Consider the following 14,657-nt stretch of genomic DNA (forward strand, 5'->3'; position numbering starts at 1 on the left):
ACACCTGCCTGTCTGTGTAATTACATAATGTGACAGAGACCGAACTCGGGCCATAAATCAATGCATTTTGTTTATGGTGTATAGCCTGATTGGTGTTAAGTTCAAATTGCATGTGGTCAGTGATCGCAGTTGTGTATTGAATATTGTCATTAGCAGACAGGCAGGCAGACACACAGGTGTCAATAAAACAAGACATTGAGTTTTGTCTGTGACAAGCGACATATCTATATATCACAGTTAGAAATTGTGTCAACGCTAAATAATGACATTGCTTTAAGTATCGAACTGAGAAAGTGACTCGGTAAGAAGAACGTGTGGTGAAATAGACAAATGAAATTATATAAACAGTTTATTTACTGTCATAACATATAAAAGCTCGCGCCTGTGAGATATCAACAAAACATTATGAAAATAGCTCACACCAAAGCCTTCACCGAGTATTCACCAGACAGCCCGCTTCCAAGTTAAATATCTATGTAAATATAGAAACGTTCCTTTACCACTGTAACCCTCATGTATATATGCCGGATTCCTTTCATACAATGAATATCTTTTGACTTGAACTTGGCTTTTATCAACGGTTCAAATGACTACATTTTAATATACTCCATGAAAGGTTAAAATACCTCACTACGATTAACTGACTTAACCATTTTTATCTGCACATATGTAAGGACAGGCAAGAAGGGAAACGAGCGTGTCCTTGCCAAAAGGTTTACTTCAACGAAAAGTAGCGTTTAATGACATTTAAGCAACAAAATCATTTCCATATTCATAGGAAATCACTACTTAAAGCAGAATCAATTGTACAGTTGTTAGTGAACGATTAAGAATTAAAGCATAAAAACAGATCCGCAAAGAGGGGAGCCGAATTGGTGCCTATGGGGATGCCCATTTCTTGTGTTTTACCTCCAGCTGGAACCGTTGTAGTTTGGTTACATTCTAGTAAAGCCGTTTAGTTACGGCTTCCTTTCGGGAAAGTCAGCCTATGCGACGATTCACTTTTGGAAGCTTTACATAGCCACAAAACTGGTACTCCAACACAGCCTCTGATTTATGTACGTCTACTAAGGTGTTGATGTAGGTTTATTAGATTTTATGGTAGGAATATCAGGTGTTTACGTCGATATAATAATTGTTAATGAAGGTAGATTAGGTGTTACTGTAGGAATACTGGGTGTTATTGTTGGTAAACTATTTGTTATTGTAGATATATTAGGCGGTATTTACCTGTATAAGGTGTTATGGTGGGTATAATAGGTGTTATGGTGGGTACAATAGGTGTTAATGAAGGTAGATTAGGTGTTATGGTAGGAATACTGGGTGTTATTGGTAGGAATATTGGGCATATTAGGCGTTTTACTATTAGGTGTAAGGTATTTGTTATTATAGATATATTAGTATAATAGGTGCTATGGTGGGTATATTAGGTGTTATGGTGGGTATATTAGGTGTTATGGTGGGTATAATAGGTGTTATGGTGGGTATAATAGGTGTTATGGTGGGTATATTAGGTGCTATGGTGGGTATATTAGGTGTTATGGTGGGTATAATAGGTGTTATAATAGGTGTTATGGTGGGTATTGTAGGTATATTAGGTGGTATGGTGGGTATATTAGGTGCTATGGTGGGTATGGTATTAGGGTATAGTAGGTGTTATGGTGGGTACAATAGGTGTTAATGAAGGTAGATTAGGTGTTACAGTAGGAATACTGGGTGTTATTGTTGGTAAACTATTTGTTATTGTAGATATATTAGGCGGTATTTACCTGTATAAGGTGTTATGGTGGGTATAATAGGTGTTATGGTGGGTATAATAGGTGTTATGAAGGTAGATTAGGTGTTATTAGGTGTTACAGGTGTATATTGTGGGTATTGTAACTATTTGTTATTGTGGGTATATTATATGCTATGGTGGGTATACCTGTATAAGGTGTTATGGTGGGTATAATAGGTGTTATGGTGGGTATATTAGGTGTGCTATGGTGGGTATATTAGGTGTTATGGTGGGTATATTAGGTGTTATGGTGGGTATAATAGGTGTTATGGTGGGTATATTAGGTGCTATGGTGGGTATATTAGGTGCTATGGTGGGTATATTAGGTGTTATGGTGGGTATATTAGGTGCTATGGTGGGTATATTAGGTGCTATGGTGGGTATATTAGGTGTATGGTGGGTATATTAGGTGTTATGGTGGGTATAATAGGTGTTATGGTGGGTATAATAGGTGCTATGGTGGGTATAATAGGTGTTATGATGGTGTGGGTATATTAGGTGCTATGGTATATGGTTGGTATATGGGGGTTATAGGTGCTATGGTGGGTATATTATGTATGGTGGGTGGGTATAATAGGTGTTATGGTGGGTATATTAGGTGCTATGGTGGGTATATTAGGTGCTATGGTGGGTATATTAGGTGCTATGGTGGGTATATTAGGTGTTATGGTGGGTATATTAGGTGTTATGGTGGGTATATTAGGTGTTATGGTGGGTATATTAGGTGCTATGGTGGGTATAATAGGTGTTATGGTGGGTATATTAGGTGTTATGGTGGGTATATTAGGTGTTATGGTGGGTGTGATAGGTGTTACTGTAGGTGGATTAGGTTTTACAGTAGACATACTGGGTGTTATTGTTAGTAAATTATGTGTTATTGTAGGTATAATGGGCGTTACCTAGCTGTATTGGTGTTAGGGTGGGTATAATAGGTGTTATTGTAGGTGTAGTATGTGTTAGTGTATTTGTATTGGGTGTTATAGACTGTGGGATAAAGGTGATGCATATTGGTAGAATTCCCTACCAGAAACCTAATAAAAGCCAGGTCCATGGGTGGACGGATCGTGAAGTGAAGCGGCGTATCCCCTGCACTGTCGGCGACATGGACGTCAGCACCTGGGAAGAAATGATGATGACAAGAACTGGTTCATATCTTACTTGTCAGGAAGATTTCATGCAAGTTCAGGCGGATGGTATAAAGTCTGATTCGCACAGTCTGACGTTGAGTACCACAGTGTTCAGTTTTGGGACGGTTTTGTTTTCTTTGGACATTCAGGCTATCCAACGCTTCTTTCTTAGGCTGACAGCGCAATGCTTTTCAGGCTATCCAACGCTTCTGCTTAGGTCTGACGGTGCAATGGTTTTGCCAAGGTCTGCCTGCAGTGCTTGTGCGCTTCCGCCTAGGTCTGACGGTGCAATGCTTCTGCCTAGGTCTGACCGTGCACTGCTTCTGCCTCGGTCTGACAGTGCAACGCTTCTGCCTAAGGTCTGACCGTGCAACGCTTCTGCCTAGGTCTGACAGTGCGACGCATTTTGCGTCGGTCTGACCGTGCATCTTTCCTGCCTCGGTCTGACAGAGCAACGCTTCTGCCTCGGTCTGACCGTGCAACGCTTCTGCCTCGGTCTGACCGTGCAACGCTTCTGCCTCGGTCTGACCGTGCAACGCTTCTGCCTCGGTCTGACCGTGCAACGCTTCTGCCTCGGTCTGACCGTGCATCGCTTCTGCCTCGGTCTGACCGTGCATCGCTTCTGCCTCGGTCTGACCGTGCATCGCTTCTGCCTCGGTCTGACCGTGCAACGCTTCTGCCTAAGACCATGCAACACCCTGACCTGGGAGTCAGGATAGGTTTCTGTAAGTGATTCAAAACACGCATATTTATTTCTAAAAAGAACATACTAACAAAAACATTAAATCTGTTAATTTGGTCACAGTCTATTTTAACAGGGTTAGGCCCTAACCATTAAAACAGGTAAGTTTCTAGAACTAGAATAAGCCTCCATCTGTACAAGACATTCACGTCACGTAGATTCATACAGCAAATGTCAAACATATTTGGCAACTCACCACAAAAAGTTAAGATATTTTATCATTTAAACAGGTACGCACGCTGGACACGCTGTGTTCAGATGCTGTACCATGCATGTAAATATAGGATTTGATAGTTTGTGACTACCACATCTCATGTGAATCGAGACTTCGTTACGTCGTCGAAGTTTAACCACCTAACGCATGGCATGCAATACAGGGAGAACCTTATTACTCTTTCTCCTCCCATCAAACCCGCTTCACTGTGAAACCCATCTGAGGCATACACAGAGATCAAATCTAACCCGAATCTTCACGGGTGGCATACACAGGGAATATAAACAAAAGGCATAAGGCAACATTCAGAACATCAAACTGATTCCTTTCAGGCAGCCATTTTTTATTCCAACAAGTAGATCCCGTGTATTTAGAAATGTTCATTTTGAGTGATCCCTCTGAGACATTTGTTTTAAGCAGTTTTAGGCTAATATTTACACCCGGTTAGAAAATGTTAGTTACCGTATTTAAAAGAAAATGTAACCACACAAAGAAAACAATGGAACCTAGAACAATGCTTATTTCAGGATCTAGGTTTGCCGACAACGTTTAGTCTTGATAGAGACCCGTGAATATCAAGGTTAGAATTGATCTTCAGTAACCCACTCGTAAGAGGCGACTAAAGTGATCGGGTGGTCAGGCTCGTTGACTTGGTTGAAACTTGTCATCTTACTGCGTATTGGGTAGATCGATGCTCATGCTATTGATCACTGGATTGTCTGGACCAGGCTCGATTATTTACAGACCGCCCCCATATGGCTAGGATAATGGTGATAACGTAACTCACTCACTAGTCTTGATAGAAGGTACTGCGGGTATGGGTGAGGCAGACTGGGGGTGTTATGTATACATACGCCTACTGCCCATACAGAGAATGAGAATTCTGTGTTTGTGCGTGTGTGTTTGTGCGTGCGTGCGTGTGTGTGTGTGTGTATTTTCAACAAGTGGTTTCAACTACCAAGAATCATATTATAAGTGTTATTAATAACAGGATCAAGTGTTTACATACCATTTCTTAAGAGTAGAGCCACAGTGGTGTCATTGAGCCTGGAGCAGGCAAGACTGAGAGGTGTCAGGCCCTGGGTGTTTTGTGCATTCACATTCGCCTTGCCCTGAAACACAAACACATCTAGTGTCAGCATAACATATTAATATATACATCAACGCCAGAGTACACCCAGTCTGGATTATCCGCGACCCATAAAGATCCGGGTTAGAATTGATCTTCAGTAACCCATGCTTGTCGTAAGATGCGACTAACGGGATCTGGTGGTCAGGCTCGCTGACTTGATTGACACAAGTCATCGTATCCCAGTTGTGCAGATCGATGATCATGCTGTTGATCACTGGACTGTCTGGTCCAGACTCGATTATTTACAGACCGCCGCCATATAGCTAGAATATTGTTAAAACTAAACTCACTCATTGGATTATCCGCTAAAACTGAATCAAGCGGTCGTAAAAGGCAAAATAGCGATGGAAATTATATGAATGGATCATTGGAATCAGTCATGACCCGATCTGAAGATCTTGCATTGGTTGCCATTAAAAATTTCCTTTGTCAGTACAAGATCTTGATGTACACGCACAAAGTCTTGCACAACACTGCCGCAACTTATATATATCAAGGAACTCGTCATTCCTTATGAGCCAGCTCGATCTCCTCGATCACAATCTGCATCTCTGATAACTGTGCCCATAACACGAACTGTAATGTTTGGTGACAGATGCTTCATCAAGATTGCAGCAACATTGTGGAACGATCTTCCATCACCCCTGAGAAATTCAACACTTTTTGAAAATGGGCGTAAAAACTCATCTCTTTATATCAGCCTACACTCATCTATTCATCTTTCTGTGAGGAGCCTTAGAGTGTTTAACTGTCTAATCATCTACTGGGTACTATACACATGTTGCATATTATTAGTATTTATCTCTATCTCCGGCCCATTGTCGGATCTTGACGAGAATTACATGTGCAAAATACATGGTTTGTAGAAATGAACTAGTTAGTCAAATTGCTTGTGGAAGATGTAGAATACAAGACCTACTGTATGGCATCTCCATGTACAAATATCTGTCTTACCTTTTCGATGAGAATTCTGGCACAGTCGGTATGATCATTGTTAGCAGCAATATGCAACGCTGTGAACCGCGTGTCCACCATCCCAACGTCAACCACGTCGAGGGGCGTCACATCCATCACTCTTTTGAGAAGTCTGCAATAATAGAAAAGGAAGCACTCAAAGTCAAGTTTATTCCGTATTTTAGGCCACATAGCCCATAGTACAACTGTATTGTAATGAATACAGTCGTTGTCACATGACCAAAACTATGTTTAGAAGATCTTAAGCTAAATATTTTTAGCAAATATATAGATGTTAAACGTAATATATACTACTCAAAAGATGTTAAGGGTCAAACGAAATGTGGACATCAAAATTAGAATGGGCAATTTTGAGACAAATAGGGACAGGAAACTTTCTGTATGGCTGTTATTTGGACTGAAGACATCATAACTTCATGACAAAAGTTATCATTACCCGTTTCATTAGGTAACTGTCAAATCTAACCGTAAATTAGAACTTCTTGAACTCGGCCACACTAAACTGACCCTCATCAGCGAAACAACCATTATGCCACCTAATGCACATTTTACACGTGCTGTCCATGGATGTCATTTTATGCAAGCACATTTTCACAATAAAAAGACCAAGCATTTTCAAATCGGCCTCATTTGAAATTTGAAGATGATCAGACGACAGCTCAGCATCCAAGACAGAGGAAGGGCAATAGGTTGGCTTCAAGATGGTCAAACCCAAAGAAGTTGCTAGGCGACTAAATGTAAGCCAAAGTGTTATCGGGTGACTATGGCAGGGGTTCAGGACAACAAATGCTGTCCAGAATCGGCCCTTTCCGGAAGACCTCGATCAACAACAGCCCACAATGATCGCTACTTGATGGTGATGGTTCTGCGACAGCGATTTGTGACCGCAAGACATCTTCGGGATCAGCTGAGAGCTGGCCGTGGCACCAACATATCCGATCAGACAGTTCAAAATCGTCTACGTGTCCGAGGTTTGCGTTCTCGACGTTCTCCAGTCCGACCACCACTACTTGAGCGGCACAGAAGAGCTGGTCGAGATTGGTGTCGTTGGCATGTTCGTTGGAACCGTGATCAGTGGGCACAGACAATCTTTTCTGCTGAATCCCGCTTCACACTCCAGTTTAATGATGGTCGTGCCCGTGTTTATCGTCGCCAACGAGAGAAGTATGCTGACGTCAACGTTGCTCAACGTTTACCTTTCGGAGGCGGAAGTGTGATGGTCTGGGCGGATATCTCAGTGCACCACAGAACTGCTCTCTACATCGTCAATGGGAATTTGACTGGTCTTCGATATCTCAACGAGATTATTCAACCTCTGGTTATCGCCACTGCTTCGTCAACTTGGACCAGGGGCCTGGTTCCGGGATGATAACGCTAGACCCCATCGTGCCAGGGTGGTGACAGACTTTCTGCAGCAGCAGAACGTTCAGCACATGGTGTGGCCTGCTCATTCACCCGACTTGTTACCAATTGAGCATGCCTGGGATGAGCTAGGACGAAGAATTCAAGCTTATCACGTCCCTGCCATCAACCCACAGGAACTGGGTCAACGACTAGTCGCAGAATGGGCAGCAACCGCCCAACAATTTTTTAGGCGTTTAATGAATAGCATGTGTCAACAGGGTCAGGAATTCATCCATGCTAACGGTGGCTACACGAGTTACTAAAGATTTCTGGCTTTGTGTGAACTCTGATTTTGGGGTACTTGACTTCGATGAATTGTGGAATAAAGTTGTGCTAAACAATTCACTTTTTGTTTTGTGTTTTCGTTTCTTTAGAGCTTGAGGTTTTGTTTTTGTCATTGGTTGTCACAATTTTATTTCCATATCTTCTACTTATATTCCAAAATACTTGTGACCCTTAACTTCTTTTGAGGAGTATATATACATCAGATGTCTTTAATATTTGTTGCCAAAGTTAAACTAGATTTACAATAATTTTTGATGGACAAAAAGTATTCATTATGGAGCAGAAAATATCTATTACAGACAAAGAAAACATGGTATTCATTTTCTACAACATTCATATCACAGTGCAAACAAATAGATTCTACATCGGAATTATCATTGACTGTCCTTTTACGTTGTACGTTTTTGATTAACCCTGGAATCATGGCGAGATATACGCAATTTACACATCGATCTAACTAAGTTTCTATTTTCAAGTGTATGGATATATGTTTCGCATTGGAATAAGTTCTTTATACTAGAATAGTTTGACAAATATGATGATGATTCAATGCTTTGCTGCCAGGAAAAGAAAACAACCAGACGGTGAGGCACCATGTTTGACAAACGTTTCAAACTGACCCTATAATCCAGTCAAAATATGACTCTTGTAAAGGTCATTGGTAATCAAAATCAAAAATATCAACGGACAAGAATAATACGAAACGTTATTGGTGGGTTCGATTAGGCGGCGCTTTCTTGGAGAAGTCTCATGATAAAAGAGCTACACTATCTCACCCTGGTCTGTTTCAGTATGCAATCGATTTCATTCTCAACTGATTAAGAAGTACACAAACTGCCAGGCGCTAGAAGGTCAAGCTTATACATGTATATATGTTTAGATCACCAATTATGATCAACCTACTCAGGGTTTCCAATCAATGATGCCAGCTGTAGGTTGTTGAAGTTGCCTCTGTTGCATACTCTGTGATCAATATGTTCAGCTTCGAGCATGATGGACACCAGGTCTTTTCTGCCCATTCGTAACGCAATATGAATGGGCGTGTTTCCATTCTGGTCCTTGAACAGAGACAGACAGCATACATTCTCAGAGGTAGATGAATCGGTCAGGGTACAAAACAACCATAGACTAAGACTACCTTAAGTCTATGTTAAGGCATGGGAGTAACGGTCACCTTAGCTCTAAGATCGCTTTGTACAACGGCACCCAGATTGTTTACTCTCTAATTGTCGCTGAGCTTGATGCAGGTATCTATGTGAGTAAAAGATCTGATTTGGTAAAGATTGATATACCGTTAATAATTGTATATGGTATGTCTCAAATAATCGAGTCTGGGTAAGACAATCCAGTGATTGACATCATGAGCACCGATTTACACAATTGGGATACGATGACATGCATCAACCGAGTCAGCGAACCTGACCACCCGAGTAGTCGCCTCTTTCGACAAGCATGGGGTACTGAAGTCCAAGTCTAACCAAGATCTTCACGTGTCTACGGGTGAAGTAATTGGTTGCAAATCAGTAGCGTATTTCCTTAAGTGGCTGGATAGATTTGTGCTTCAGTTTACCCGAATGTTGACATCTGCTTTCTTCTTCACCAGAAGCTTCACATATGCTGTCTTGTCATTTATGACACTCAGATGTAACGGAGTGATGCCTTGCTGTCCCGCCTTGTTCACGTCGCAGCCTCGCGCCAACAGCATTTCGAGAACAGCATCTCTTTCCCTGTGGCAGTAAGTGTTTCAGTTCAATATCTTAGACTTGATCTGGGGCGTTGGTATAGTCTAGTGGTTACAGCCGAAGACACACATATTCCATTCCCAACATGGGTCACAATATGTGAAGCTTATTTCTGGTGTACCCCGCCAATATATTGCTGGAATATTGCTAAAAGTGGCGCAAAACTAAAACTAAACAACTGAATTAAAAAACAAAAACTAAAACTAAAATAAAAAATAAAAATAAAACGCTAAAATAAAAAACTCCCGCTCCTCTCCGCTCACTCACTCACTCGCTCGCTCAACCAATCAACCAATCAACGAATAACCCCGCGCGATCTGACCTAAGACAAATGTCGTCATCAATTACCCGCATTTGAGTAAATACACAGTAACACCAGCACTGAAAACACATACGTTTTGTCGTTTAAATTCGACACTGACTAAACATATAAGATATGAGGCAGTGAGTATCACTTGAAAAGGGTGTGTAGCAAGGGCGTCTGAAGTCCCGCATCCGGCTGGTTGATGTCCACGCCTTCATCCAGCAACTGCTTCACGACGTCGACAATGCCGTTGGAACAGGCCAGTGTCAGGGGCGTTACTCCATTATGAATGATATTTTTCTAATTGAAAGGAAAGAACAGTGAATATAGACAGTAACGGATGACCACGTCCAGATGAACACTACCAAGCCAACTGTGGTTCATTTAAGGATTAAAGTTGTATTTGTTGACTTTCATCAGCTGAAGAACGCCAACAAATGCAATTGATATCCTTTACTGACAGTAACATCAATCATGACAAAACCCAATGAAACACCAAACATAATTGGCTTGTATTAACGCAGCTTCCATTTTGGACTGAGCTTATGACCTGGGTTAATTAAAGACGGGAGTGTATTGGATCTCTGGCGTCTAATACAAGAATTACGGCATTGGATAAAATTAGTTATTGTTATTTTCTCACACAAAATTGTAAATGAAAAACACACATAATCTTGCCCTAGATGCACGTGAATCATAACTTACCTCACCGTCTTGCCCCAAAGCTGTGTTGGCCTGTACTTACCAGTCTTGCATCCAACTTAAAAATCATCATAAAGAGGCTGAAATTCTGCATGGAAAAGGCATCAAACATTCCGTTTGCCTTTGCAATCAGGTCTTTGTCTGTCGTGGGCCTGCCGTCCACGATGGTGGGTATGAACACGTCAGAGAGGAGGTGCCCTGAAACCATGTTGCGCCCGTTTCACCATAACTACAGTTTCCCCAGAAATTATTGAGAAACTCATTGTTCCCTAATACTGATAATAGAATTTTAAAATAAGTGTTACATTATGTAGTAAGGTACTCAATATGGGAGGCAACTCTTGTAGGCTAAGAATGAAGCTTACTCCCTGGTGTAGCAGACGGCGTCCATGTTTGACATGTCAGATTTGACAGCAGAAGAGAAAAGAAAGCTGGTTCTAGATGATTTTGAAAGGGGTGTGACTAATGCAAAAGAGTTTGCTGGTAGACATGACATTTCTCTGTCTACAGCATACAGAACCTTGGAGAAGTCAGGAGTTGGGATCGAGCACAAAACAGGGGCAGGGAGGCCAAGGAAGTTCCGTAAGTACGGATCGCCGGCGACTTGGTCAGATTGTGAGTAGGGGAAACTTGAAAAGCATTGAGAATATCAGAAACGAGATGATTAATAAAGGAAGTCCTCAGGTATGTAATCAAACCCTTAGACATGAATTACAAAGACTTAACGGGTGAAAAAGCGCGGAATTCCTTCACCATTGAAAAAGACATTTTAACTGGCGTAGGGCTCACGAAAATCAAAATTGGGATAATGTATTTTTCTGATGTAAGTTCTGTCTGGCTTTTTCCAAACTGTGTGAAAATTTGGACAAAAGATACCGTAAAACCTATAACTACCAAGAAACAACAACCCAAACCACACTGCGGGCTGCACAAAACAGTGGTTGTTGGACGAAAATGTTCACGTGTTAGACTGACCCAGCTACAGCCCAGATCTTAACCCTATTGAGAATGTGTGGGGACTAATGAAGGACAGAATAAACCAAAAAAGGACTTAGAAATATAGAGGATATGAAGAAAGAAGTGGTCGAATATTGGGATATGCTGTCACACGATTTCCTACAAACTTTGATCGGTAGTGTACCAAGGCGCATTCAGTCGTGTATTGCAGAGCAAGGAGGTCTCACAAAGTACTCAAAAGACACTTAGACTGTAAGAGAATCAACATCTCAACATATTCATTGAAGTAAAACTTCTATAGTTTATATGCATGTATTAGATATTTGCCGAAACAACTTTCTCAATAATTTCTGGTAAAACTATGATTACAGTATCCATTAACTTCAACTCACCGAAGTGAAACAGTGCAACTTACTAGCATAATCACTAACGGGGCTAAGATTTAATTTGCGTTATTTGTGAGATATTCTGAGTAGTTCACAAGACTTCGAGGTTTGAGTTTTGTAAATGTAACCAAACTATCAAAGATGCTATAATTTCGTATACATCTTTACGAAAGGACACACTTAAGAGTCCCTGATATTAATCCAAATCCGCAAATATTTTAGGTACACTAAATTGATTTCTACATCGTTTTGTTCAAATTAAACACAATCAGGGAAGTTTTGATCCATTATTCAAATTCGGAAAACGATACACACGACTGACAGAATTAATAATTACTTTTATCAACTCGATAAATCATTTAAGACAAGATTTGCCATGTTTTCGAGTCCAAAACTGATAATATTTTGACCATTGCTTATTCCCATATTATATCGATACGAATTAATTCGAGTTAACTAGATTAAACTGTTTGTTACATGTTTCATGCTTAAGTGAATGAGTGCGGGAGGAAGGTTTAACTAGAACTGTATTTCAGTTATAACATATAGCTAGTCTGTTTCACGGTAAGGAAAGTGATGCCGGCGTGAAACGTTTACCACTTTGGTGAAACCAGTGAGCACTGTACTAATATATGTATATATCATATAACGGGTCTTGAGACTTCCTATAGCAACCTTCCAGTGTGTTTTGGCCAGCATCCGGGTCCCCAAGGTGGTCCTCTGGTTGTTGCTGGACAAGACTGCAGCACGCAGGGTTGAACTGAGCCATAAGCCTGCCGAAACTGACCACTATGTCACCGAGTATGTTGACCTCACGGACCTTTCCAACCTTGCCCAATGTCTGAATGACATGTAAATTATGAAATGACTTTAGTTTTTTAGCTACACGTTTTCTCTGGAGCAATTCACGTCCACTCACACACATATAGTCACCTAGACGTTGCGAGAAAACGATTACACGAGACGAGAAACCTATATAACAGTGCGAAAAAAAGATAAATAGTATCGCTTTCTCGTCTTGTGTTATTGTTTGTGGTTTCTCGCGGCCGTAAACGATGTCCCCTCTCGGTCACCTTACACACAAAATCGTGAAGATCCGGGTTATAATCGGTCTTCAGTAACCCATGCTTGTCGTAAGAGGCGACTAACGGGATCGGGTGGTCAGACTCGCTGACTTGGTTGACACATGTCATCGTTTCCCAATTGTGTAGATCGATGCTCATGCTGTTGATCATTGGATTGTATTATCCAGGCTCGATTATTTACAGACCGCCGCCATATAGCTGGAATATTGCTTAGTGCGGCGTTAAACGATAAACCTACCAACTATACACACAAGCTAACGTTTCGGCCCTTTCAGACAAACGCTCCGAAGGGTTCTGGATTTTAATCCGGTGTGGTATCCAGATTTTAACCGTAACTGCAGCTTAATTTTGAAAGCAAGTTCAATATAACAGAGGGCATGGAGGCTTGCATACATTTGACAGCTGTAGTCCTTATGAAGATATAAATTTTACATATTGACCTACCCGTGCCATAATGGGATTATATCCACCATGGCCAAACTGATATCGTTTCATTTCATTTTCATCTGCTATGATCCGCACGCTGTCGCCAACTTTGAAAGTGTCAATCTGTGAAAATAAAGATGAGTAGGGTTCAAATCAGCTTTGAACAGCATCATATCAGCTCTCAAACTGTCAACCACTGGTTTGTCTGAACCGTGTACATCTAGATTCGGTAGTGTTTTCCTTCCCATAACCACCGACGAAGTGTGTCTCAGTAGCGAATGTAGCCGAAATGATTGCTTGATTGATTGTTGTTCAACGCCACACTCAGCAATATTCCAGCTATACGGCGGCGGTCTGTAAATAATCGAGTCTGGACCAGACAATCCAGTGATCAACAGCATGAGCATCGTTCTGCTCAATTGGGATACGATGACATGTGTCAACCAAGTCAGCGAACCTGACCACCCGATCCCGTTAGTCGCCTCAAAATGAAAAGATTACGACAAGCATGGGGTAACGTTACTGGAGGCCATTACTAACCCTGATCTTAACGGGTAGTAGCCGAAGTGTGTCTTAGTGGCGAGTTACGACAAGAGTGAGTGAATGATTAATTTAAAATGTGTTTAAGAACAGTTTATCACATTTCCTATAGCGAGTATAAACGTTACCTTTTTCAACGCCTTTTCGTTTACGACGTGCGTTCCTCCTTCACAAATTCCTCTGATTGAGAAGGTTACCTCCACTTGGCCCGTCTTCTTGTAGCCCTTGACAGTTCCATACATCGGCAAGCACTATGTGTACAGCATGAACACGACTTCTAGTGGTAATATCTTACAACTTGACCTATACCATTTTAAAATTTGTATCATAAATTCCTCAATTAGCTAGATTTATGAATAGACTAAGTGGGACAATATCTATCCATGGAATGTACTGTGAGAAACGCGTTTATTTACTAATTAAAAATTAAAATATATCGTTATTAGGAAAATGATGTTTACACACGCGGAGCATTTCGGGATTCCACTGATTGATGTTCTCTTGTAGCTGTTGTAGTTCCTCTGTGGCCACACGTATACACACACGATCACCCTGGGATAACGTGACTCTGGGGACGGACTGTCGCTGTGCTAAAAGCAGAAAGGTACTGGCGTTGGTTATACGTATATTGGAATTTAAAGCTTTTCGTCCATACTGCATGGTTGGCGCATAAGTGAGTCATGTGATGTGACTGGTTGAATTTAACGTCGTCTTTAACAATGTCCCACCAACGTCACATTTAGAATTCTTTAGAAATAGCTGTTCCATCGTCCCACTCTCCAACTGGTTGTGTCTGCGTTCGTCTACGATCTTTATGTATTTTGATGTTTGAATTGGATTCGATTGGTTTGTTGTTTAA

General features: G+C 41.2%; 1 protein-coding gene and 1 long non-coding RNA gene across 3 annotated transcripts in view; one reads left to right on the forward strand and one right to left on the reverse strand.

The window, feature by feature from the left end:
- LOC124267126 (E3 ubiquitin-protein ligase MIB2-like) overlaps positions 1-14,657 on the reverse strand; it is a 38,383-nt gene that overhangs the window by 7,590 nt on the left and 16,136 nt on the right. Inside the window, exons 6-16 of the mRNA XM_046702004.1 lie at positions 14,264-14,388; positions 13,927-14,049; positions 13,277-13,381; positions 12,423-12,588; positions 10,448-10,602; positions 9,854-10,002; positions 9,227-9,383; positions 8,560-8,714; positions 5,947-6,079; positions 4,870-4,972; positions 2,802-2,893 (exon numbers count right to left, since the gene is read on the reverse strand). Coding sequence (XP_046557960.1) covers positions 2,802-2,893; positions 4,870-4,972; positions 5,947-6,079; positions 8,560-8,714; positions 9,227-9,383; positions 9,854-10,002; positions 10,448-10,602; positions 12,423-12,588; positions 13,277-13,381; positions 13,927-14,049; positions 14,264-14,388 — 1,463 coding nt within the window. The remainder of the gene's footprint in view (positions 1-2,801; positions 2,894-4,869; positions 4,973-5,946; positions 6,080-8,559; positions 8,715-9,226; positions 9,384-9,853; positions 10,003-10,447; positions 10,603-12,422; positions 12,589-13,276; positions 13,382-13,926; positions 14,050-14,263; positions 14,389-14,657) is intronic.
- Positions 1,217-2,567, forward strand: LOC124267129. Of its 2 annotated transcripts, none has more exons than XR_006895957.1 (4): positions 1,217-1,260; positions 1,431-1,535; positions 1,934-2,249; positions 2,355-2,567. It is a non-coding gene; the product is annotated as an uncharacterized LOC124267129 (long non-coding RNA). The 2 variants fall into 2 exon arrangements; XR_006895956.1 differs by having other exon boundaries at positions 1,232-1,281; positions 1,410-1,535.

Source organism: Haliotis rubra, unplaced genomic scaffold (genome assembly GCF_003918875.1).
Source record: "Haliotis rubra isolate DU_JTF1 unplaced genomic scaffold, ASM391887v1 Scf13, whole genome shotgun sequence".
Taxonomy (NCBI): Eukaryota; Metazoa; Mollusca; class Gastropoda; order Lepetellida; family Haliotidae; genus Haliotis; species Haliotis rubra.